Below are 26,876 nucleotides of genomic sequence, written 5' to 3'. Positions count from 1 at the left end.
CTAACTGAGGAATGTTAATTCACCTGTTTCCATACATGTTTCATTTTAAAATATGTATCTTACAAAGGAGTTGTTTATTCTAACTGCTTAACTATTTATCTGTACATGGAATTGGATTTGAGGTAAAAAAAAAAAAAAAATCTAATCTTTACACTATCTGATGTGTGGAGACATTTCACTGCAGCTAATGTAGAAGGAAAAGTTGTGTACATTTGCAAATACTGTGCCAAATCATATGTGAAGAATGCAACAAAGATGCAGAATCATCTGGCCAAGTGCATAAAGTTCCCTCAGCGATCACAACAAGCAACCTCTTACAAAAGTCCCTCTACTTCTATTCGAGGTGAAAATTATGAATCAGACATCTTATCGATAGCAACAGCTCATGGCCCTCCTGGAATCAGAAGTTTTTTTGACTCAGTGGAGGAACGTAGTCAGATAATGCTGATGAATGTCTTGCTTGAGCTGTGTATGCAACTGGTTCACCTCTGATACGCAGAGGCAATGTTTATTGGAAGAGATTTCTGAATACACCCCTCCAACCAGACATGCTTTATCTACTCATTTGCTGGGTGCAGAGTTCAACAGGGTTCAAGTGAAGGTCAAGCAAATCATAGAGAAAGCAGACTGTATTGCAATAAACTCTGTTGGGTGGTCGAATGTTTGTGGGCAAGGAATAATTAACTACATAATCTCCACCCCTCAACCAGTATTCTACAAGAGCACAGACACAAGAAACAACAGACACACCAGTCTCTACATTGCAGATGAGCTGAAGGCAGTCATCAATGACCTTGGACCACATAAGGTATTTGCACTGGTGACAGACAATGCTGTGAACATGAAGGCTGCTTGGTCTAAAGTGGAGGAATCCTACCCTCACATCACACCCATTGGCTGTGCTGCTCATGCATTGAATCTGCTCCTCAAGGACATCATGGCACTGAAAACAATGGATACACTCTACAAGAGAGTCAAGGAAATGGTTAAGTATGTGAAGGGTCATCAAGTTATAGCCGCAATCTACCTCACCAAGCAAAGTGAGAAGAATAAGAGCACCACATTGAAAGCTGCCCAGCAACACCCGTTGGGGTCATCATCATGTTTGACAGTCTCCTGGAGGGGAAGGAGTCTCTCCAAGAAATGGCCATTTCACAGTCTGCTGATATGGACAGCCCCAACAAGAGGATCATCCTGGATGATGTATTTAGGGAGAGCCTGGTAATGCAGCCTGAAATTCTTGAAACCTAGAGCAGTAGCCATTGCACGGATTGAGGGAGACAATGCCATCCTGTCTGATGTTCAGACTCTGCTTGCAGATGTAAGAGAAGAAATCCCTACTGCCCTGCACACTTCACTGTTGCTCCAAGTAGAGTAGTTCTGAAATGCATCAAAAAGCATGAAGACTTCTACCTGAAGCCCATACACGCCGCAGCGTACATGTTAGACCCCAAGTATGGTGGCAAGAGCATCCTGTCCGGTGCAGAGATCAACAAGGCCTATTGTCATCACTACCGTTTCTCGCCACCTTAGCCTGGATGAGGGCATGGTTCTTGGCAGTCTGACGAAGTACACTTCCAAGCAATGGCTTTGGAATGCAGATGCAATATGCACATATCTCATCAGCCACCTGGTGGAAGGGACTTTGTGGATCTGAGGCTTTGTCCCATGTTGCCTCCATCATCCTCCAAATCCTACCAACCTCAGCCGCCTCAGAGCGCAACTGGTCCTTGTTTGAGAGCACACACACCAAAGCACGCAACAGGCTGACCAATACAAGGGTTGAAAAATTGGTGGCCATCCGGGCATATTTTGAGTCTTTTTGAGCCTGACAACGAGTCATCCTCAACAAGCTTGAAAAGTGACAGTGAAGATGAGGCCTCAGAGTCTGATGTTCAAGAGGTGGACATTGAGGAGGTCCAGGGAGAAGACATGGAAGTCTGAGAGGAAGACATCCAAAGCTTTAGTCTAGAAACTATCATTTTACAGATGTATGTTGTAAACGTTTTTGGGAGATGCGATGGATCATTGGGGATCATTCAATATTCCCTTTTGTTCAGTGAAATCATCCCATGTGAAGAGTCAGCTCATTTAATTAAAATTCAATTCGTAACAAAAAATGTTTTCTATTGGAAGGATTTAATCATTTGCAATGATGTCTACTTTCAGTATGATAAGGTAAAAGGTTTATGTTTCTGTCTCCAGATATGGTAAATATATCCAATGCAAAAAACAACTACATTTAAATGGTATTAATATTAATTTGCATATATTCCTGTTAATTCCCACGGAAAGTTTCCACCTCTGAATATTCCCCAAAATGTGCAAACCCTAGTCAGAATATGAATGTCATCTGTTAGAAGAAAGTTATTGACTTCACAAACCTTGTTTCTTTGGCTACATATGTTAATATGGGCTATTTTTAGCACGTTTCTGGGTTGCTTGATTTGTTTTTGATGTTTTACTGGGGAAGCTTATCCGAAGTAGACATGCTCATGTTATTTATATTGGAGCTGATAGTGCACGGTGAGCTGCGCACAGTGGACTTCCTACTAGGGCACACCGCCTCAGTGCTAACAGTGTAACTCTGGTTCATAGGCACATGATCACTGCATACAATGGCTGTACGATCAACAGAGGTATTCAGGGCAGTTAGGGGGACATCAATTAAGTTACTTACATTGTGTTTGCCAACGCCCCTGGGATAATGTACATTTGATACAGCATTATGAAGACTCATTGTCACAGTGGTATGTCTTGAGCTTGTCTTGGGTCATTGATAAGTCATTGTGTTAATGTAGCTTTGAAATGCATGGAAAGAGTCCAGGAGCTAAGATGATTTGGATGGACTCCGTCATTCCTGTTGAGCAGTGGTTCCCAAGCTTTTTATAGTCCCGTACCCCTTCAAACGTTCAACCTCCAGCTGCGTACCTCCTCTAGCACCAGGGTCAGCGCACTCTCAAATATTGTTTTTTTGTCATCATTGTAAGCCTGCCACACACAGTATACACTATATTTATTAAACATAAGAATGAGTGTATGTTTTTTTCACAACACGGCTCGTGGGTTGTGACAAAGAGCTCTTATAGGACCAGGGCACAAATAATAATATAATAATCAATAACCTTGCTCTTTATTTAGCCATCTTACATATACAACTGTATTTGTTCATCAAAAATTGAATAAATCCCCACAGGTTAATGAGAAGGGTGTGCTTGAAAGGATGCACATAACTCTGCAATGTTTGGTTGTATTGGAGAGAGTCTGTCTTTTTCCACACACACACACAGTCTGTGCCTGTATTTAGTTTTTATGCTAGTGAGGGCCGGGAATCTACTCTCACATAGGTACGTGGTTGCAAAGGGCATCGGTGTTGACGTGATTTGCCAAGGAAGGATACTCTGAGCGCAGCCCAATCCAGAAATCTGGCAATGGCTTCTGATTAAATTACATTTTCACAGAACCGCTTGTTGCAATTTCGATGAGGACCTCTTGTTCAGATATCGGTAAGTGGACTGGAGGCAGGGCATGAAAGGGATAACGAATCCAGTTGTTTGTGTCATCCGTTTCGGTTAAGTACCTGCGAAATTGCGCACCCAACTCACTCAGGTGATTCACTATATCACATTTGGCATTGTCCGTAAGCTTGAGTTAATTTGCACATAAAAAAATCATACAATGATAGAAAGACCTGTGTGTTGTCCTTGTTATTGCAGACAGAAGAACTTTAAGAACTTCTTAATAATAGCCTCAATTTTGTCCCGCACATTGAATATAGTTTTGGAGAGTTGCTGTAATCCAAAATTCAGATCGTTCAGGCGAGAAAAAACATCACCCAGATAAGCCTGTCGTGTGAGAAACTTGTCATCATGCAAGCGGTCAGACAAGTGAAAATTATGATCAGTAAAGAACTTTAAGCTTGTCTCTCAATTTAAATAAATGTGTCAATACTTTGCCAATTGATAACCAGCTCACTTTTGTATTTTGTAAAAGCGCCCATATCATTACATAGTGCAGAAAATACATGAGAGTTCAGGGGCCTTTCTTTAACAAAGTTAACCATTTTCATTGTAGTGTCCAAATCGTCTTTCAATCTGTCAGGCATTCCCTTGGCAGCAAGAGCCTCTTGATGGATGCTGCAGTGTACCCAAGCAGTGTCAGGAGCAACTGCTTGCACGCGCGTTACCACCCCACTATCCTCTCCTGTTGTCCTGGTTTACAGAAGAGGATGTCTTCCTTAATTGACTCTCTATAAACATAACGGACATATACCAGGAGCTGTATCAGGCCCTGATGAGTCTGTTGACTCATCCAGCTGTAATAGAATTCACTGGCTTGTATGCGAAGCAGTAATTGTTACAAAACATCTCCTGCCGTGTCACTGATGCGTTGTGAAACAGTGTTGTTTGATGAAGACATTGTATAGTTTTTTTGTGGTCTTTTCCCCCAGCATTGTCCCAGCCATATCCGCGGCAGCAGGAAGAATTAAGTCCTCCACAATAGTATGGGGCCTGCCTGTCCTAGCCACTCGGTAGCTCACCATATAAGACACTTCTAGCCCCTTTCTTATTAATGGTATCTGTTGCTTTTATACATGTCTTACTACTCGAAAGTTGTCTTAATTCTCGCTCATAAAATTCCCTTGGCTGATTTTTCAAATGGGCATGTTTTGTTTCTAAATGTCTGCGCAAGAGTGAAGGTTTCATCGAGTTGTGAGATAGTACTTTTGCACATATAACACACCGTGACAGAGGAAAGGCACTACTCCCAATAAGTGAACCCCAAATCAATGTAGTTCTCATCATATATGCGCCTCTTCGATGGTCTAATGTCCCTTTCTTTTGTTCTGTGCTTTCCCGGGTAAGGGGGCAGTAGCTCTTCGGCTTATTCAGTTTCACAACTGTCAGTATCCGTGCTAGCTTGGCTACCAACGAATGTAGAATTACTGATGCTAGCATTGCATGTGCTCGTGGAAGCAGAACAACTTGTGTTGTCGAAAGGTCCAGGTGTAGTAATAATAGTAGTAGCAGGATTATAATGTTTTAATAAAAAAGAAATTGAATCACATTTTTATTTGGCGTACCCCAGTTTGGGAAAACCTGATGTAGAGTGTCTTCTGTTTCCAGAAGGTGTCAAAGTTATCTATTAAAGTGATTCCAACAGAGCTACAGTAATCTTTTAGCCAGATGTGTAATGCCAGCAGCCTGCTGAATCCTTCACACCCGCGGCCCAGCACATTTATATTGCAGGATTGACTCGAACAGTTTACACACTGACTCCTGGTTAATCCTATAGTGTGTGAGTGTGATTATGTGCGTACCTGCTTGTATTTGAGTGTGTTTTATTCAAAGCCTAACTCAGCTTAATGCTTTTTAAATGCACCTGAACATTTTGCATTTGCCACATTAGCGGAAAGCAGTGTGACACTCTGGTAAAAGCAATACAATATTGTAAACTCTATCTGTTATCAACACTGTGATACATCACCCAAGTAATCTTTAGTGTCCATGCCTCCACTGTCTTTTGCCAATGCAATTTTGAACAAAGACATGAAATATGTGTCTTTATTAGCAGTAAAGATAGATTGTTTTGGCCCAGCAAACATTTTGAAGGCAACACATTTATATTTCAGGCATTGACATCAATTCTTGCTAAACACTGTTACAGATCACTGACAGTGTAATAGAGTGTAACGGCGTTCCTCCTCCTCCGAAGAGGAGGAGCATGGATTGAACCAAAATGCAGCGTTGGAATAAGACATAATGAATTTATTGAACAAGACAAAACGAACTATACTTGACAACTAAACAAAATAACAAACCGAATGTAGACAGACTTGGACCACGAACTTACACGAAGAACGAACGAACAAGTACTTACTACAAACAAAACGACGAACGAACGAAACAGTCCCGTATGGTGCAAACATAGACACAGACACAGGAGACAACCACCCACAAACAAACAGTGAAAACACCTACCTTAATATGGCTCTCAATCAGAGGAAATGAAAACCACCTGCCTCTAATTGAGAACCATATTAGGTACCCATTCACCAACATAGAAACAGAAAACATAGACTGCCCACCCAAACTCACGTCCTGACCAACTAACACATACAAAACTAACAGAAAACAGGTCAGGAACGTGACAAAGCGTGTTATTTGATTGTAAGATTGCAAGAATATAAATGAAAAGTTAAATAATTAACTTTTTCTTGTGACTTGACTTAATATGGGCTACTGATTTTGTATGATTCGTTACAAAAAATAGATCCCTTTCCAACAATACATCTCATAGACTTGTTAATCATTCTGTGTGATTGACAGGAGAGATGATCAGAGGGGCAGAGTTTTTACCACCATCATTCAAACCGGGGCTCAAGAGTGGATAGAGTTTCTCAGTGAAGGTGCAGCCAGTGAAAGAGTAGATATGAGACCTGGCCTCCACATCATAAAAGGAGACCTGACCCTCCTCATAATCCACAAACACCCCCACCTTCTGGGGCTTCTCTCTCAGGGAGAGGGGTACACTGGGGCTAGAAAGAGCCTTGTACTCTCCATTCCTCAGCCACACAGTCCAATATCCATTCTCAGGGGTCAGCGTTATCGCCCTCTTCCTGTTGACAGACTCTCTGGCCACTCCTAAAGTCCACTTAGTCTTTCCCTTAACCATCACCTCAAAGTAAAATTTACCTAAAGAGAAGCCCTCCTTTCCAAGGACACAAGGAGATATATCAAACCTCTTTATGTTGTCAGGAAGATGATTTATTGTGTCTCCATGCCTCAGTTGTTTACCATCCTCAGACATGATGAGAGAGGGATGTGCTGTATCAGGGTCCAGAGTTACATCCACTGCATAGAGCTGAATCCGCTTCAGTTTGACTTGAGGCAGCTTCTCCATCTCTTTATTCAGTGTCTCCTCCAGTTGAGACACAGCTCTCATCACAGTCCCCACACACAGATGACTATTAACACTGATCTCAGACCAGTCATTGATGGGTAGGGGGGTGCAGAGGGATGGGAAGCTCTGGAGGAGGTGGAGGTGGTCCTCAGTGTGTGAGAGCTGCTCCACCTCAGTGCTTCTCCTCTGTAGCTCAGTGATTTCCTGCTCCAGCTCTTTAATGAGCCCTTCAGCCTGCCTCTCTGCTGCTTTCTGCTTCTCCTCAATCACCTCAATGAGCTCAGCCTGGCTTCTCTCAATGGAGCGCACCAGAGCAGTGAAGACCTGTACACTGTCTGATATCTCTCTCTCTGCCTCTCTCTTGCTGTGATCTACTGAGTGTTTGATCTCCTGAACCTTCCTCAGTCTCTCCTGGATCATCTGCTGCACTTCTGCCTCGGCCTTCCCCAACTGAGCCTTCCTCTCTTCATACTCTTCCTCTAGAGGGACAGTGTCATGAGTCATGTGGTCTGCTTTCAAGCACAAGACACAAAGACATGTCTGGTCCCTCCTACAGAACAGCTCTAGAGGTCTGTCGTGCTTCTTGCACATCCTGTCTTCCAGGTTCTCCACAGGGTCGATCAGCTTGTGTCTCTTTAAGGCTGCAACTCTCTGATGAGGCTCCAGGTGAGTCGCACAGTAAGAGGTCTGACACACCAGGCAGGACTTCAGGGCCTTGAGCTTTGTCCCAATGCAGATGTCACAAGGGACTTCTTGGGCTTTGGCTTGGTGTTGGTCTGGGCTTCTGGTAGCTTTAGGTTGAACTGAATTCCTGAACTGAGCAGCCATCCCAGCAATGAAAGTGTTGATGCGAAGCTTGGGGATCCTGTAGAATTTCTCGTTGCACATTGGACACTGGCACAGGTCATTGCTATCCCAGTACTGTCTGATACAGGCCTGGCAGAAGTTGTGTCCACATGGAGTGGTGACTGGCTCAGTGAACACATCCAGACAGATAGAGCACAGGAACTGCTCTTCAGACAGGAGACAGCTGGAGGACGCCATATCTAGACAGAGACCAGAGGTGAAACAATTAAGAATTTCCTGTAATCTGTCAGCTCTCGATAGTTTCAGCTTTAAAGTTATCAACATGGTCTTATGGGATGATAATAACCGAACGTAATACATGGTTTAAACATATAAATTTGTAGTTTTACATAAGAGAGTTTAAAGAAGCACTCTGCAGACGATACAGACATATTTGGACTTATAAATTAATATATGTACCCAATGATTCTTGAAGAATCTAACTTATAAATGCCTCGCTTAGTTCAACTGTCACAGTCCATGAGAACCCAAAATATAAGCTTGTTTTACTCCAATGTTTGTAAACAAAGTAAATGTAAACAAGTAACGTATAGCCTCAAAACATGGTTAAAATTATATGGTCATTCCTTGCATCCATTGCTCTGTCTATGAATTTGAGAATGGTTACATTTCTCCAGCCACATCCCTCGGGTATTTAGCTAAACAGGGGCGGGGAGTACACTTTGTTCTTTTTTTCAACTGCTGATTGCTGCTTTAAAATACCGGAGATAAAGAATAGAATAACGTTAAAACACGGTAGAGTCGAGGTTCACTTGTCCAGGTTAATATCTCTACTCACTTGTGGGAGTAGGAGTGCTGTCTCTGTTCTTTCTATTTGTGATATCAAATCAAGCCTGGAGACTCTGAAGTTGTTTAACAGAGATGTCTGACGAGTTTGAGAGAGTTTTCTCCCATGCACAACATACACTCTCTCTCTCTCTCCACTTTAGTTTCAGTTCAGCATAGTGACGTTGAAATGCTCCTACACTATTTCTCTTCCTGGAACAGAGTTAACCCTTTATATGGCTGATCTCTCTCTCAAGTGCTCTGAGACACTTTGACAATAGAACAATCATAAGGACTGCTTTACAAGTACATGTATTCATTAGAATTGTTCAGCCATAATATATGTAGTGATAACAAACATTCTTGATACATTTATTTTACCATCACAAGTCAACCAAGACAGAGTAATATGAAGAGGACAGTTTAAACAGGGATGTTCTCATCATTTTCACCGGTCTAGATAGCAAGTGATGTGATCATCTAAGTGGTTTTTGTGTCTAGTTGTTTTCACTGGTGTGTTTTCTGTCCGTGAAGAGCAATTCGAAATTTGAGACGGTTTGTGCTGGTGTTAAACATACAACACCCTTCATAAGATCCCCATACAGCGAAATGACATTACTGAGCTCCTTCCTTTGAAATATGACTGCGTGATGTGTCTGTGTTTACAGCACGGTAAGGTTCAAGTTCTCTTACACTGTTTTAATTGTTTCTCAACCATCATTGCTTTGACCTCTCAATAACTTTATTCCACATGGAGATGAGCTGTGGACAGACTGTTATTAATGAACACATGGTATTCCGTTCCTACCTCTGCCTATTTGTTATCTGTTCCAGACATGCACCCCAACTCTCTCTACATGACTGATATTCATTCAGTGGACGGGATCTCCTCTTCCTCTTTTCCATTCGCCACAGAAGATCTGTTATCACAACGGTATATACACAGTGATGCATCATCCACTTAAGATTTGGAGTGTATATGCCCCATTGTCTTTAGCCCGTGGAATGTCGAACATAGAAATATATAGACATAATAATAATCAGTCATGCAACTTTGAATACTGTTTTTATTCAGGTTAATTTCCTTTTGATTAGTTTTCCTTTTCAGTAAATACAAATAAATTATTGTAAGGCTCAGACAGAAATCAGAGTCAATGTTTTATTTGATTGTAAGATTTCAGATGACAGTAGTTGAAATGCTAATCATTTGTAATATCACTTGATTAAACATGCATGCATATTTATGTTTAATATATTTATGATCTGTTATAGTTTCCCGTTCTAGCACTACATCAGAGTCTTGTTAATCAGTCTGTGTGATTGACAGCTGAGATGATCAGAGGGGCAGAGTTTTTACCACAAATCACATTTCAAATCAAATTTAATTTGTCACGTGTGCCGAATACAACAGGTGTAGACTTTACCGTGAAATGCTTACTTACAAGCCCTTAACCAACAATGCAGTTCAAGAAATAGAGTTAAGGAAATATTTACTAAATAATAAAAATAAAATAAAAAGTAGCACAATAAAATAACAATAATGAGGCTATATATACAAGGGGGTACCGGTACCGAGTCAGTAATTTGTACATGTAGGTAGGGGTAAAGTGACTATGAATAGGTAATAAACAGTGAGTAGCAGCAGTGTAAAAACAAAGGGGGGGTCAGTCAATGTAAATATCTCTCTTGCTGAGACCTGAGTGTTTGATTTCCTAAACATTCTGCAGTCGCTCCTGGATCAACTGTTGCACTTCTGTCTCGGTCTTCCCCAATTTATCCTCCCTCTCTTCACGCTCTTCCTCTAGAGCACAGGTGTCAAACTCATTCCACGGGGGGCCGAGTGTCTGCGGGTTTTCGCTCCTCCCTTGTACTTAATTGATGAATTAACATCACTAATTAGTTAGGAACTCCCCACACCTGGTTGTCTAGGGCTTTATTGAAAGGAAAAACCAAAAACCTGCAGACACTAGGCCCTCCGTGGAATGAGTTTGACACCCCTGCTCTAGAGGGACAGTGTCATGACACTTGTGGTCTGTGCAGAACTGACACACACACATTTGTCAGTCCTACAGAACAGCTCTAGAGGTCTGTCGTGCTTCTTACACATCCTGTCTTCTAGGTTCTCCACAGGACTGATCAGCTTGTGTCTCTTTAAGGCTGAGACTCTCTAAGGCACCAGGTGAGTCTCACAGTAAGAGATCTGGCAGGACTTCAGGGCCTCTTCCCAGTGCAGATGTCACAGGACACTTCCCAGGTTTGGCAGAGGACTCATTTTTTAGCTCTGATCGTTATCTTAAAATGTTCTACAACTTCTCAACATTGTGTTGATACAAAGCTCAGGTCTTCTGTAGAATTTCTCCTTACACAATGGACACTGGCTCAGGTCATTGGTATCCCAATACCCGCTGATACAGGCCTTGTGGAAGTTGTCCACATGAAGTGGTGACCGGCTCAGTAAGCACATGTAGACAGACAGAGAACAGGAACGGCTCTTCAGACAGGCGACTGCTGGAGGTGGCCGTATCTAGACAGAGACCAGAGGTGAAACCATAAAGCATTTCCTGGAGTCAGTACCCTGTTGTACTGCTTTTTGCTTTTCATAGTTTCCAGTCGAGAGGTTTTATTCTGATGGGATCACATATGGGATCAATCTTGATAAGTCATTTCTTTACATGGCATATAAATGAGTCATTTTACCAAAGAGAATTTAACCCAAATACTGTAGCTACTCTAAATTTAAGAAAACAAGAGAATACATCAAGCGTCCTTGCGATCTCTCTACTCACCTCTTTGTGGCTATTTTCTTTGTTCCTTCTGTCGGTATTATTAAAAGTTGATCAAGTTTAGCGTTTCAAGAGATTTCCATAAGGATTGAGATAGTATGCTCCCGTGCACAATATACTGTGTGTCTCAGTTTCACAGAGTAAAATCATGTCTTTCTGCCTCACACAATATTGCTATGCACTTTGGAACAGTAAGGGGGATGGAGTTAACCCTTCATATAGATGAACTCTCAAGTGTCCTTAGACACTTCAGAGACAACAGTTAACTTTTTAAATTATATGAATAGCTTGAAATTTGTTAAAACATGACATGTACTTTTTTTTATAGATAGAGATGATTTTTCTCCAGTGTTCAACTTTAAAGTTTTCCTTCAAAAGGTGCATTACCAGTCCTCCCTATACGTTATTGCTGTACCATTTCTACTGCACCGTGAGGTTTAAAGGGATTTTGCTGTTTCTATTGAGCACAAGGTTGAAGTGTTTCTGAAAGGGGTTCTGGGAAATCTGCAATATATTATATACTTTATGCATTAGATCTGTCTATGAATTGTCATGGTTATTAGTTTGTTGTGTATTGTAAAAATGTCCCCTATCTCTTTTTGTATTCCCTCCCCTTCACTGTAAACGAAGTCAGTGTCTGTGTGTGGGTGACTGAATGAAAAGTGGATGGATAGGGACTGGTGGTGCCTGCTGAGTGATGGAGCTGCCATCTCTCTGTTACTCTATGGATATTAGATGACTGTGCTGTCACTCTGCCTGCCCAGCTGCTCACACAACAACACACCTGGACAGACAGGCAGAGATAGAGAGCCCGCTCTCATCAAATCTTAATGACCTGGGGTGTGAGTGTGATTATGCCTTTTTGAGACAATGTTCTGTGACTCAGCACAATTGACTGTATCACACCCAGAGGAAAAGAGAGATTTGTTTTCGTAGCTCAGCGGAGCATCTGCTCAATGTATCTTCTGGACGTTCCTAATTAGCAACTAGGGAGCCTATGTGTACATAGCTCTCAAAGATTTATGAGCATATCTCTCTCCCTCTGCCCTTTCCTCCCTCCTTATCTTGCTATTCCTCTTCCTCTCTGCTCTTCCTTTCGATCTCCTTTCTTAGAGACGTACTTAAGCAATAAGGCCCGAGGAGGTGTGGTATATGGCCAATATATACCACGGCTAAGGGCTGTTCTTTGCACGACGCAACGTGGAGTGCCTGGACACAGCCCTTAGCCGTGGTATATTGGCCATATATCACAAACCCCCGAGGTGCCTTATTGCTATTATAAACTGGTTACCAACGTAATTAGAGCGGTAAAACTAAATGTTTTGTCATATACCACGGTTGTCAGCCAATCAGCATTCAGGGCTCGAACCACCCAGTTTATAATGTGGTTTAACCATTCTGTGGAGCCGAGATGTTTATTACTTCAGTGGTGAACATAATACTATAACACACATACACCTTTCAGTGTACCCAAACCAGACCCTGAGTGGCTTAGAGTTCTCTGGGCGGTGAGGTTTCATTTGTCATTGATTAGAGTTGATGGTTCACTCTGGCAGATAATTGAATTCTTGTTTGGTCTCTTGTTTTAGAGAAAGCCTGGGCCAAGTCAAATAAAGCCAGTGGGCTCATTTCAAAAACAATGAGGCCAAACAGAATTGACTAACACACTGGCTCGGCCTCGTCATTGACTGATTAGAACAGAGTGTGTGGTCTTACAGTAATGACTTTTTCTCCTGGTGTAGACATGCAGTAAACCACTAACTGTACCTCAACACACCCTCGCTTTGCTGATCTCAGATTTGACTTGTAATCCTGCCGACTCAGCCTCAAGTTCAGTGCTCAAACATTTTTCTCTGCTGCACAACCACACAATGTACAGTAAGTTCAGTTATTGAGTGAGTGATTGAGAGTGTGTGTGTGTTTAGTGTCTGTGTGTTATTCAGTTTGTGCAATACAGGAGTGTTTGCATATATCTGATTTTGTAATGGTTTATCACAGCCTCTGTGCCTCTACCTTTGGCTGGTCTAAAGGTAGAGGCAATACTTGCCTTCAGAAAGTATTCACACCCCTTGACTTTTTACTAATTTTGTTATGTTACAGCTTGAATTTAAAATGTATTATATTTAGATTTTGTGTCACTGGCTTACGCACAATATCCCATAAATTCAAAAGTGGAATTATGTTTTTAGAAATTTTTACTAATTAATACAAAATGAAAAGCTGAAATGTCTTGAGTCAATAAGTATTCAACCCTTTGTTATGGCAAGCCTAAATAAGTTCACGAGTGAAAATGTGTTTACAAAATCACATAAGTTGCATGGACTCACTCTGTGTGCAATAATAGTGTTTTAACATGATTTTTCAATGACTACCTCCTCACTGTACCCCACACATACAATTATCTGTAAAGTCCCTCAGTCGAGCAGTACATTTCTAACACAGATTCAACCACAAAGACCAGAGAGGTTCTTCCAATGCCTCGGAAAGAATGGCACCTAATGGTAGATGGGTAAAAAAAATAGACATTGAATGTACCTTTTGAGAATGGTGACGTTATGAATTACACTTTAGATGGTGTATCAATAAACCCAGTTACTACAAAGATATAGGTGTCCTTCCTAACAAACTCAGTTGCCGGACAGGAAGGAAACCGCTCAGGGATGTCACCATGAGGCCAATGATGACTTAAAAACAGGTACATATTTTATTGGCTGTGAAAGGAGAAGAACCTGAGATGGATCAACAACATTTTAGTTACTCCACAATACTAACCTAAATGACAGAGTGAAAAGATGGAAGTCTGTACAGAATAAAAATATTCCAAAACATGCATCCTGTTTGCAATAACGCACTAAAGTAAAACTTCCCAAAAGTTTGCAAAGAAATTAACTTTATGTCCTGAATACAAAGTGTTATGTTTGGGGCAAATCCAACACATCACTGAGTTACCACTCTTCATATTTTCATGCATGGTGGTGGCTGCAGCATGTTATGGGTATTTGTATTTATTTCACCTTTATTTAACCAGGTAGGCTAGTTGAGAACAAGTTCTCATTTGCAACTGCGACCTGGCCAAGATAAAGCAAAGCAGTTCGACACATACAACAACACAGAGTTACACATGGAATAAACAAACATACAATCAATAATACAGTAGAAAAATCTATATACAGCATGTGCAAGTAAGGGAGGTAAGGCAATAAATAGGCCATGGTAGCGAAGTAATTTTAATATAGAAATTAAACACTGGAATGGTAGAATGTGCAGAAGATGAATGTGCAAGTAGAGATACTGAGGTGCAAAGGAGCAAGATTACATAAATAAATGCAGTATGGGGATGAGGTAGTTGGATGGGCTATGTACAGGTGCAGTGATCTGTGAGCTGCTCTGACAGCTGTTGCTTAAAGCTAGTGAGGGAGATAAGAGTCTCCAGCTTCAGTGATTTTTGCAGTTCGTTCCAGTCATTGGCAGCAGAGAACTGGAAGGAGAGGCGGCCAAAGTAGGAATTGGCTTTGGGGGTGACTAGTGAGATATACCTGCTGGAGCGAGTGCTACGGGTGTGTGCTGCTATGTTGACCAGTGAGCTGAGATAAGGCGGGGCTTTACCTAGCAGAGACTTGTAGATGACCTGGAGCCAGTGGGTTTGGCGACGAGTATGAAGCGACGGCCAGCCAACGAGAGCGTACAGGTCGCAGTGGTGGGTAGTATATGGGGCTTTGGTGACAAAACGGATGGCACTGTGATAGACTGCATCCAATTTGTTGAGTAGAGCGTTGGAGGCTATTTTGTAAATGACATCGCCGAAGTCGAGGATCGGTAGGATGGTCAGTTTTACGAGGGAATGTTTGGTAGCATGAGTGAAGGATGCTTTGTTGTGAAATAGGAAGCCAATTCTAGATTTTAATTTTGAATTGGAGATGTTTAATGTGAGTTTGGAAGGAGAGTTTACAGTCTAACCAGACACCTAGGTATTTGTAGTTGTCCACATATTCTACGTCAGAACCGTCCAGAGTAGTGATGCTGGACGGGCGGGCGAGTGCAGGCAGCGATAAGTTGAAGAGCATGCATTTAGTTTTACTTTAATTTAAGAGCAGTTGGAGGCCACGGAAGGAGAGTTGTATGGCATTGAAGCTCGTCTGGAGGTTAGTTAACACAGTGTCCAAAGAAGGGCCAGAGGTATATAGAATGGTGTCGTCTGCGTAGTGGTGGATCAAAGAATCACCAGCAGCAAGAGCGACATCATTGATGTATACAGAGAAGAGAGTCGGCCCAAGAATTTAAACCTGTGGCACCCCCATAGAGACTGCCAGGAGTCCGGACAGCAGGCCCTCCGATTTGACACACTGAACTCTATCAGAGAAGTAGTTGGTGAACCAGGCGAGGCAATCATTTGAGAAACCAAGGCTGTTGAGTCTGCTAATAAGAATGTTGTGATTGACAGAGTCGAAAGCCTTAGCCAGGTCGATGAATACGGCTGCACAGTAAGGTCTCTTATCGATGTCGGTTATGAAATCGATTAGGACCTTGAGCGTGGCTGAGGTGCACCCATGACCAGCTCTGAAACCAGATTGCATAGCGGAGAAGGTACTGTGGGATTCAAAATGGTCGGGAATCTGTTTGTTAAGTTGGCTTTCGAAGACCTTAGAAAGGCAGGGTAGAATAGATATAGGTCTGTAGCAGTTTGGGTCTAGAGTGACTCCCCCTTTGAAGAGGGGGATTACCACGGCAGCTTTCCAATCTATGGGAATCGCAGACGATACGAAGAGAGGTTGAACAGGCTAGTAATAGGAGTTGCAACAATTTCGGCAGATAATTTTAGAAAGAGAGGGTCCAGATTGTCTAGCCTGATTTGTAGGGGTCCAGATTTTGCAGCTCTTTCAGAACATCAGCTATCTGGATTTGTGTGAAGGAGAAGTGGGGGAGGCTTGGGCGAGTTGCAGTGGAGGGCTGTTTATCGGGGTAGGGGTAGCCAGGTGGAAAGCATGGCCAGCCGTAGAAAAATGCTTATTGAAATTCTCAATTATAGTGGATTTATCGGTGGTGATAGTGTTTCCTAGCCTCAGTGCAGTGGGCAGCTGGGAGGAGGTGCTCTTATTCTCCATGGACTTTACAGTGTCCCAGAACTTTTTTGAGTTTGTGCTACAGGATGCAATTTTCTGCTTGAAAAAGCTAGCCTTAGCTTTCCTAACTGCCTGTGTGTATTTGTTCCTAACTTCCCTGAAAAGTTGCATATCGCGGGGGCTGTTCGATGCTAATGCAGAACGCCACAGGATGTTTTTGTGCTGGTCAAGGGCAGTCAGGTCTGGAGAGAACCAAGGGCTATATCTGTTCCTGGTTCAATTTTTTTTTAATGGGGCATGCTTATTTAAGATGGTGAGGAAGGCACTTTTAAAGAATAACCAGGCATCCTCTACTGACGGGAAGAGGTCAATATCCTTTCAGGATACCCAGGCCAGGTCGATTAGAAAGGCCTGCTCGCTGAATTGTTATAGGGAGCGTTTGACAGTGATGAGTGGTGGTCGTTTGACCGCAGACCCATTACGGATGCAGGCAATGAGGCAGTAATCGCTGAGATCTTGGTTGAAAACAGCAGAGGTGTATTTGGAGGACAAGTTGGTTAGGATGATATCTATGAGGGTGCACGTGTTTACGGATTTAGTGTTGTACCTGGTGGGTTCATTGATAATTTGTGTAAGATTGAGGGCATCAAGCTTAGATTGTAGGATGGCCGGGGTGTTAAGCATTTCACAGTTTAGGTCACCTAGCAGCACGAGCTCTGAAGATAGATGGGGGGCAATCAATTCACATATGGTGTCCAGGGCACAGCTGGGGGCAGAGGGTGGTCTATAGCAAGCAGCAATGGTGAGAGACTTGTTTCTGGAAAGATGGATTTTTAAAAGTAGAAGTTCGAATTGTATGCTTGTCATTGGCAAGGACTAAAAACTAAGCACAGGCTAAATCCCAGAGGAAAACCTGGTTCAGTCTGCTTTTCAACTGACACCGCGAGACAAATTCACCTTTTAGTAGGACAATAACCTAAAATACAAGGCCAAATATACACGAGTTGCTTACCAAGACGACATTGAATGTTTCTGAGTGGCCTAGTTACAGTTCTGACTTAAATTGGCTTGAAAATCTATGGCAAGACTTGAACATGGCTTGAAGAATTGTGTGCAAATATTGTACAATCCAGGTGTGCAAAGCTCTTCCAGACTTACCCAGAAAGACTCACAGCTGTAACATGTATTGACTCAGGGGTGTGAATACTTATGTAAATGAGATATTTCGGTATTTCATTTTCAATTCATTTGCCCAAAAAATAAACATCTATTGAATCCATTTTGAATTCTGTCTGTAACACAACAAAATGTGGTATCAAGCATTTCTGAAGGCACTGTACTGATCCTATTGGCCAGGGATGAGGCTCTGTAGCAGACCAGAATGCCTCTCTTTCATTCCTACACAGCTGATTGGCTCGTCTGTCCCAGGTGGAGGGTGTGGGTGTAGTGGGAGGGTTAGGGTTGACGCGTATATCTAGTTCCCATGCACAACTGTCGACTGGTACGAATGGTGTGTGCTCGGAAAGCTGAGCACCTGTGTTTTTGTGTGTGTGTAGTGAGTTGGGTGTACGGTGCGTATACGAATGCTGAGCTTATAGATTCCCATGAGAACCTCTCCCATCCAACCTGACAGAGCTTGAGAGGATCTGCAGAGAAGAATGGGAGAAACTCCCCAAATACAGGTGTGCCAAGCTTGTAGCGTCGTACCCAAGAAGACTCAAGGCTGTAATCGCTGCCCGAAGGTGCTTCAACATAGTACTGAGTTAAGGGTCTGAATACTTATGTAAATGTATTATTTCAGTTTAACATTTTTAATACATTTGCAAAATTTTCCCCAAAATTTTCAGCAATTGTATAATAAGACTGTAACGTAACAAAATGTGGAAAAAAGTCAAGTGATCTGAATGCTGAGCTTGTAGATTCCCATGAGAACCTCTCCCCATCTCTTTTCCTTTCTCATTCTCTTATTCTTCCTGTGTCTTTCTTGTCTGGACCACCACTTCACCTCCCTGGTGGTTTCTATCTTCTCCTGGTGGATGAGCTGACTGTCCGTCACTCCTGAATAAGTCCTATCCCAGAGAGAGAACACGCTGCAGGAAAACCATCTGCTGCTCCATGTCAAGGAATCTGTTCTCTCCTTTAGGTCAAGCACGCTGAAAGTGTGTGTGTGTGTGTGTGTGTGTGATTTAAGATTTTATGCATGTCTGTCGGTGTGTGTGCGTTTGTCTTCATTCGGGTGTGTGTCTTTGTCCATCCGTGAGTGTGTGTGCGTGTGTCATTATTCATCTCTGTGTGTGTCCGTGCGCGCATGTGTGTGTCGGTACATCTTGGTCCGTGGTATCTGCAGAGTTACTAATGAAGGGGCTGCTCTCAGCGCTGGGCCTCAGTATTAATAACCAGCAGCCAGAAATAGAACTGAATACTATTTAACATGCTAATACAATCAGCATGGAGCCCTGTCCATTTCCCTAGCAGCCTATTCACTTCCACTCTGGTACCACACTGCCTCTCTGTAGAACATCATTATCCTTTCTATACAGTTGTGTGTGTGTGTGTGTGTGTGTGTGTGTGTGTGTGTGTGTGTGTGTGTGTGTGTGTGTGGGACGATATTCGCTAGTATCGTGACAAGGAAACAAAACAGGAAAACGACTCTACTATTACGAACCTCATTTATGTTGTCATCCAGAGTCACAGGTATTTATTTTCCAACCTAAAGCACAATATGTTACATACAGCAGGTTTTTAAAGGACCACAGATGGAGATGATTATATAAGTGGGTTATGTAGGTAAAGGAGCAACTGAGTGAACCGTGCAGTGTGAGGGGGAGTGTGTTCAGATGGTTGCCTACCTGCTACACCATATAGGACGTCAGGCAGTGTGCACCTATTAGAGGCGTTATAGAGGGACGTTGGAGTTAGACGACCACATAACACCACCTACTGTGACTGCCTCCATGGATTCTGTAAATACAACTCATGCCTGAGGGAGATGATTGCAAAAGCATAGAGCATATAGGGCCCCCACCCCCAAGAAATCTGCTGGTGATATAGACAGGGAAACAGACAGGGAGGGGTCTTTATGCTTTAGCAATCAGAACTCAGGGACTTGAGTTAGATATCTATGGAAGACATACTGTTGGCGCAGATGGGAACATATTTGTCAGTTGAATTCATGGGTGACCATTTCCTGAATGTCCTAGTCTTTTGGTTGTCCTGGCACGTTCCTCTGCCTTCCTATTCCTAAAGAGGACTAGAGAGGGGCTGACCCTGGCCCTCAGCACCATCACCATCCTCTGCATTACAATACCTTCTCTCTCTCTCTATGACATGTATTATACAGGACTTTGTCTCCTTCACGTTCACCTCTCCTTCTCACTGGCTCTGTCACTGACTCCATTTCTCCCTTCTCTTTCTCTCTGCCCCTGTGTCTGCCCCTGTCTCTCTCTCTGTCTCTGTCTCTGTCTCTCTCTCTGTGTCTCTCTCTCTCTGTGTCTCTCTCTCTCTGTGTCTCTCTCTCTCTCTCTGTGTCTCTCTCTCTCTCTGTGTCTCTCTCTCTCTCTGTGTCTCTCTCTCGCTCTCTCTCTCTTTCTCTCTCTCTCAATTCAATTAATTTGCTGTATTGACATGATGTGACAATATACATATTGCCAAAGCTTACTTTGGAGATTTGCAATATTAACATAATAAAAATAATAATAATCAATGTTGTCAATGGGACAACAGTAACAACAATAATCCAGGGTCACAATAACCATACATTTAACAATAAGCAGAGAGGAAATGTGCAGGTTGTCTGTCTGTCTGTCTGTCTGTCATCTAATTCCATATTTCCATGAAATGCGGGGAGCTTTCCAGTGGCTTATGGACAGAAGTGAATTAATGCGGACATCAGACTGATGTGAAAAGCGTTTTGTTTTTAAATCCCAGGGTGAACGAGGTGAAGGGGATTGGTACATGCATCCCTGCACTCTTTCCCCCTGCCTATTATCTCACAGCTGTGATGGGCTGTCATTGTTATGCTGCCTCACACAACCCAGGGAACAGAAAAACACACACACACAGAGACACACACACACACACACACTGTAGCTGGAACAATACCTCCCCGGCAAGCGGAGGTATATCCGCACTAACACCCTCACACACTACTGTGCGTACACAAAACCTCTCTCATACACAACCACCTTCGCCAATTACCTGGGCAAGCCTGCGACCAAACTACAACGCCTCTTTCAAGTTCCCTCCCACACTCACCCACACATGGAGCCTTACGAATGAGGTAGAATCCTGCAGCCACAGAATGGAGCACATAGTAACCCTCTCCCTATGACAGGACCTCCTCACTGAGAGGAAATGGCCTAAATCAGACCCTAAATGGAGCCCACTATCCTAATGAGCGTGAAGCAGCAGGCTCAGCATAGCGGGACCCATTTCCTGGTCTTGCGTGATTTGGGGCTGTGGGCCTTTTGTCATGAGACATGCACTAAGCGGTGTTAATTTCAGTTTAGCAGGTTAGCTCTGAATGTACGCTGATTGGTCAAAAATGGAACTGACTAGCAGTAGAGCGCTACGTGTACTATAATGTGTGTGTGTGTGTGTGTGTGTGTGTGTGTGTGTGTGTGTGTGTGTGTGTGTGTGTGTGTGTGTGTGTGTGTGTGTGTGTGTGTGTGTGTGTGTGTGTGTGTGTGTGTCTGTAATCACTCTACCCTCTCAACTTAGTTCCCCTACAGCATTCAGTTCCAGCCCCTGTGAGGAACTGGAGTGATTAAACAACAGCAACGCAATACGTTTTTCAGTAAACAGGCTGATTGTGAGATTGAGGTTAAACTGAGGGAATATGGGAGAGATGTGTTTTAATATGGGAGAGATGCCCCTCTACACTTCCACTGATACGCCTCTGGGTCTCGTTAAAAGGTCTGTGCAGAGTTGATAGGTAAGCAAGAAGTGTGTGTGTGTTTCTCTGTGTATGATAAATGACTGGTCAGCATTGGCAGTCAAACCTATGACAGACCTCATGTCTACAATGCAGTGTAGGCCTAGTATTTTTTAAATATATTTTGTATGTATTCATTCGGGTTCACAGTGCAGACCAAACCGAGGTCCCTGTACCCTTACACACACACACACACACACACACACACACACACACACACACACACACACACACAGAGTAAAACAAACTCAATTTTGTATTTCTGTAAGGATGCCTAATCCTAATCTTTCTCTTGGGGATTATATAATTCAGACTTTGACCCTATCTAGCAGTGGGATGAGTGCTGTTTGGGGTACTGCTGCAGTTATTTCTGTGCTTCACTGCTCTCAAAGCCCTGCAACCTAATCTTGATTATGACATGATGAACATGGGGGGAAAAGCCTGACCGAATCATGTTTTTAAAGCAACGGCAACAGAGGAGACTGTTTGGCAGGACATCTCCTGCAGGATTTGAACAAATGAAACAGTCATCATGGATTTAAGAGCTCTCGTATTACTGTCCCCACTTCTCCAATCCTCTTCTCCTCCTTTCCTCCTCTCTTCCTCCCTCCAGGATAGTCTGCTCTGTCACTGCTCAATGATTCAGCATCCAAACCACACCGCTTTGCTGTAGTTTATCCCTTTCTTGAAGGATGAAAGTGGTCTCTTGGGTGTGTGAGATTGTGTCTGTGTGTATAGGTTTCACACACTCCTTCTCTGCCCTGCCCTATCACGTTCTGTTCCTCCTTCACTCCAAAGCTATTTTGTAGTGTGTTTTATAGTGTGTGTGTTTTATTGTGTGTGTGTGTGTGTGTGGTTAGTGTGTGTTTCACTCCAAAGTTATTTTGTAGTGTGTTTTATAGTGTGTGTGTGTTTTATTGTGTGTGTGTGTGTGTGTGTGGTTAGTGTGTGTTTCACTCCAAAGCTATTTTGTAGTGTGTTTTATAGTGTGTGTGTTTTATTGTGTGTGTGTGTGTGGTTAGTGTGTGTTTCACTCCAAAGCTATTTTATAGTGTGTTTGTGTAATCCCTATCCATCTGCCTGTCTTCTTCCTTCTACTCCTTGACAAAGTGTTTTGAGGTACACTCTTAAGATACACTGAGGAATCTGGTTGACTGTCAGGTTACCAAACACTGGTATGACCATGCCTTACCTCACACCATTGATACAACACCTAACACTGCATGACATTGTCTTTCCGGTCTCCACTAAAACGTATTCTCACTATACGGTACTTCCTTTCCTTCTGTTCAGTTAATAAACCGTGAGCATAAATGAGTGCTGTGGGTCGGGCCAGCCCCGCGTGGTGGTTGCCGTAGCACCCAGTCTCTGATCTCCCTTTCTGTTTGAACTCAGCGTTGTACGATAATAAAGCAAAGAACACATCACTTATTCAACACAGAGAAGCAGCAGGGACAGAGATGTAGCATGACTGCTGTACAAATAGCACCTAGTCTGTGTCAGTCAGTGCCCCTGGACCAGGGAGGACAGTGCCCTTTTTCTGTGTTTTAAATAATCATGTGTGTAAAAGCTTGTGTGTGTGTGTGTGTGTGTGTGTGTGTGTGTGTGTGTGTGTGTGTGTGTGTGTGTGTGTGTGTGTGTGTGTGTGTGCTGAACAGACACAGGGGGACGGTGTGTTCAGATGTATTACAGAGGCTCCTACAGCACTGCGTCCTTTCCAGCAGCAGGGTCCAATCAGACGACCTTCTACAGTTTCACTGGACTCCTGTTCTATTGTGTTTGTGTTGTGGGATTATTTATTTATTCCCCACTTGAGGAGAATAGCCTGGGAGATGATTGTGTTTCTGTAGACAGTGGAGGGGCCTCCTTGGGGGAGGAAGAGGGGGGCAGGAACCACTCTCTGTAGTGAAGGAATGGGATGGGGCAGGTAGAAGGGGCGGGGCAGACATTAGGGCGCAGACACAGGGAAGGGCTACCAAGAGATTAACACACACACACACACGTTGCATGATGCGACAAAGGCCTGCCTGTATTGGCCTCTACTCTACTGTAGCTGTGTGCGCAGCCCTTCACATTACATCACCCATCACACCAAAGGAACAGAAGTCCCTACGGCCCTTTTGACCCAGAGGTGACCTGAGGTGCTTTGTCCAGTCGCCCCTGAGAAGGAGAGTGTGCCAACCAAGCCAACAGACACTTCATCAACCATGAATGCTGCATCCTTGTACTCTCTATACACACACACACACCCACACACACACACACCTCCCTCGTGCAGGGCTGTCATCTAAGATAGTCCTATGTAGAAGGTAATCCATTGTAACATGAGACAGTGTTAAGTGCCAGGGTATCATCACATCTCCCGGGGATTAACAGGAATAGGTACACACACACCCTTCTGCGCTCCACAAGTAGAGTTAAACACGTCCACTCACATGCAGAGAGGCATCACTCATTCCTTTTTGATATGTGTGGAAAGCAGAACTCAGACCTGTATATGTGTGTGTGTGCGACAGAATATAATTCTTCCCTCTGTACCTTAAACACAGTGTGGTTGGTTTGAAGGTCAGTATGAAGGTAGAGAGGCGCTGCCATTGATCCAGAGCTCCTATACAGAACACTTTCACCCCAGGCCCTTTTCCCCCACTGAGCTGATGGGGGGGGGGGGGGGGGGGGGATAAATAACAGTGGCGCGTGAGGACGACAGACTGAATGGCATGGGAGGAGGAGATAGAAATACCACATCCGAGCAGGAGAGTTACAGAAATGACTGGAAGGGAAAGGGGGATACCTAGTCAGTTGTACAACCGAATGCATTCAACTGAAATATGTCTTCTGCATTTAACCCAACCCCTCTGAAGCAGAGAGATGCGGGGGGCTGCCTTAATCCAGGTCATCGGCGACTGGGGAGCAGTTGTTGTTGGGGGTTAACTGCCTTGTTCAAGGGCAGCTCGGGGTTTCGACCTCTCGGTTACTGGCACAACGCTCCTGCCGCCTGGAGCATAGCCTGTTGTGAATGAACTGTTATTCACCCAGCAGAGAGTAGCTACACAGTGATGGTTATTTATGTTATTCATTCCTTGGGGTTTTGGAGGGGTTTTCCTGCAAGCCCGTGTGTGTGCTTCATATAGAGACGTGTGTGTGTGTGTGTGTGTGTGTGTGTGTGTGTGTGTGTGTGTGTGTGTGTGTGTGTGTGTGTGTGTGTGTGTGTGTGTGTGTGTGTGTGTGTGTGTGTGTGTGTGTGTGTGTGTGTGTGTGTGTGTGTGTGTGTGTGTGTTGTCTGTCTACTTTTCCATGGTGTGTAACTGAGCCCTGGTGTATAATGTCTAAGACTGACAACACACACACACACACACACACACACACACACACACACACACACACACACACACACACACACACACAGACACACATCACAGTGTGAGGAAGGTGGCTCCAACTCTACTCTTGAACAATCAACCACATCTCAATGTCTCTCCCCTCCACCCCCAAACTACCCCCTCCCTCCACCTCGTCATTCATCCCTCCCTGAAACCCCGGTCACAGTTGTCATGACAAATTAACATCCTGTTGTTTGGATGCGTGGTGATGTCTTCTTGCCCATCAGGCCTTTGGGGAGAGGGAGAGGCCCAAGTCTGAGAATGCAACAATACCTGTGTCTCTGTGTGTGTGTGTGTGTGTGTGTGTTTGTTTGTTACATCTCATTCCTCTACACAGCGTGAAATCTGTCTTTTCAGCGGAGCTCAAATGCGTAATGTTTCCCAAGGTCGACATGTCTCTTTACATTCCGTGCTCGGAATTCTGTGTGTGAGCGTCGCCGACTCTCGGAATCTCTCGCCCCTTTCTCTCCCTGCTCTCTCTCTCTCTCTCTCTCTCTCTCTCTCTCTCTCTCTCTCTCTCTCTCTCTCTCTCTCTCTCTCTCTCTCTCTCTCTCTCTCTCTCTCTCTCTCTCTCTCTCTCTCTGTGTCTCTCTGTCTCTCTGTCTCTCTGTCTCTCTCTCTGTCTCTCTGTCTCTCTGTCTCTCTCTCTCTCTGTGTCTCTCTGTCTCTCTGTCTCTCTCTCTCTCTCTCTGTGTTGCTGCCTCAGTGACTGTGGGATTTTTCGAATGCACTTCACAGCATTGCACAGGCTTACAAACACATCGTGACAAGATAATGACACTCGTTTGCAATTGTGTTGTTCTTTTAAACTCCTTCTCTCTTTCTAATGTCTCTGCAGCATTAGATTAGACACCAGAGTTCCAGACTCTCTCTCTCTCTCTCTCTCTCTCTCTCGCTCTCTCTCTCTCTCTGTCTCTCTCTCTCACTTCATTGACTTGCTCTGGCAGATATTCTCACTTCCGTCTTTCTTTTATCTGTCTCTGCTGATTTCTTCTCTTCTTTCTTTCTCTCCCCTTGTCTTTCTCTCCCCAGGTCTCTGTCCGTGCACCTCTGTTATATAAGACACTTCATACTCTTCCCCTCTCTTTTCTCCACCTCCCTTCTCCTTTCCTTTCCTCTCCTCTCATCCTCCTCTATCCCCCATGATGGAGTTTCAATGCCATTAGTGAGTGTACATGTGGAATGGTGAACAAGTAAACCGATGAGACTAAACATGCCATTAACCCTGGTGGAGGATTCAACTGTACGTGTCAGTTCTCTGACTCAAATATTATAGGTCCGTTCACTGACCTTTCATCTCTCTGTGTTGCGTTCCAGGCACCTCTCCGGCTCCAAGATGAAGGATCTTCTCAGAATCTCCGTCCCTTTCCTCAAACGAGCCTGTGCCGTCTCTCTCTATGTGAGAATCAACCACAACCATACGACTAAGACAATGTCTATATCTCAGTACACATCTGTTTGGTATAGTAATCATGTTGAATGTGTAGGTCAAAGCACAAGTTTGATGTTATGTTCGGTACAGTTAACATTATATAAGTTGAATGTGTAGGTTAAAGCACCGGTTTGATGTTATGTTCGGTACAGTTAACATTATATAAGTTGATGTGTAGGTTAAAGCACAAGTTTGATGTTAGTTTTTGGTACATTTCACTGTTGTGATGATATTTGTAAATGTAGGTCTAGTTGCATGGTAATGTCCTGCTGTTCACTCCTCCCTCCTGTAGGTGGCGGTCATCATGTCCTTCAGGCTCTGGCTGATGGGCGGCTCCATGCCTCTCTTCTCGGAGCAGGACAACCCAGCCTCCTTCTCTCCTCACCTGCTCACCAGGTTATTCCTAGCCCTATCACAGACATGTTAAATACATTCCAATGCTAAAATGCTAAGTTACTGTATTTCCTGCTACTTGTAACCACTATATTAAAAGTTGTATAAAAGGCTATGGATATACAGTATATCACAAAAGTGAGTACACCCCTCACATTTTTGTAAATATTTGAATATATCTTTTCATGTGACAACACTGAAGAAATGATACTTTGCTACAATGTAAAGTGCAGCTCTGCTTGTCTTCAGCAAACTGTTTGCGGGCTTTCTTGTGCATCATCTTTAGAAGAGGCTTCCTTCTGGGACGACAGCCACGCAGACCAATTTGATGCAGTGTACGGCGTATGGTCTGAGCACTGA

The 26,876-nt window shown here is 43.5% G+C and overlaps 2 protein-coding genes across 2 annotated transcripts in view; one reads left to right on the top strand and one right to left on the bottom strand.

Annotated features, from left to right (window-relative positions):
• LOC139534069 (protein O-mannosyl-transferase TMTC1-like) overlaps positions 1 to 26,876 on the top strand; it is a 103,651-nt gene that overhangs the window by 36,451 nt on the left and 40,324 nt on the right. Inside the window, exons 5-6 of the mRNA XM_071332763.1 lie at positions 26,009 to 26,090; positions 26,416 to 26,519. Coding sequence (XP_071188864.1) covers positions 26,009 to 26,090; positions 26,416 to 26,519 — 186 coding nt within the window. The remainder of the gene's footprint in view (positions 1 to 26,008; positions 26,091 to 26,415; positions 26,520 to 26,876) is intronic.
• On the bottom strand, positions 5,044 to 8,682 carry LOC139534071 (E3 ubiquitin-protein ligase TRIM39-like). Its single transcript, XM_071332766.1, has 2 exons — positions 8,549 to 8,682; positions 5,044 to 7,949 (listed from the first exon to the last, which is right to left on the bottom strand). The coding sequence occupies exon 2, from the start codon at positions 7,945 to 7,947 to the stop codon at positions 6,310 to 6,312; it is 1,638 nt and encodes a 545-aa protein (XP_071188867.1). The 5' UTR covers positions 7,948 to 7,949; positions 8,549 to 8,682; the 3' UTR covers positions 5,044 to 6,309.

This window comes from Salvelinus alpinus, chromosome 11 (genome assembly GCF_045679555.1).
Source record: "Salvelinus alpinus chromosome 11, SLU_Salpinus.1, whole genome shotgun sequence".
Classification (NCBI taxonomy): Eukaryota; Metazoa; Chordata; class Actinopteri; order Salmoniformes; family Salmonidae; genus Salvelinus; species Salvelinus alpinus.
This window is presented reverse-complemented; position numbering and strand designations above follow the sequence as displayed.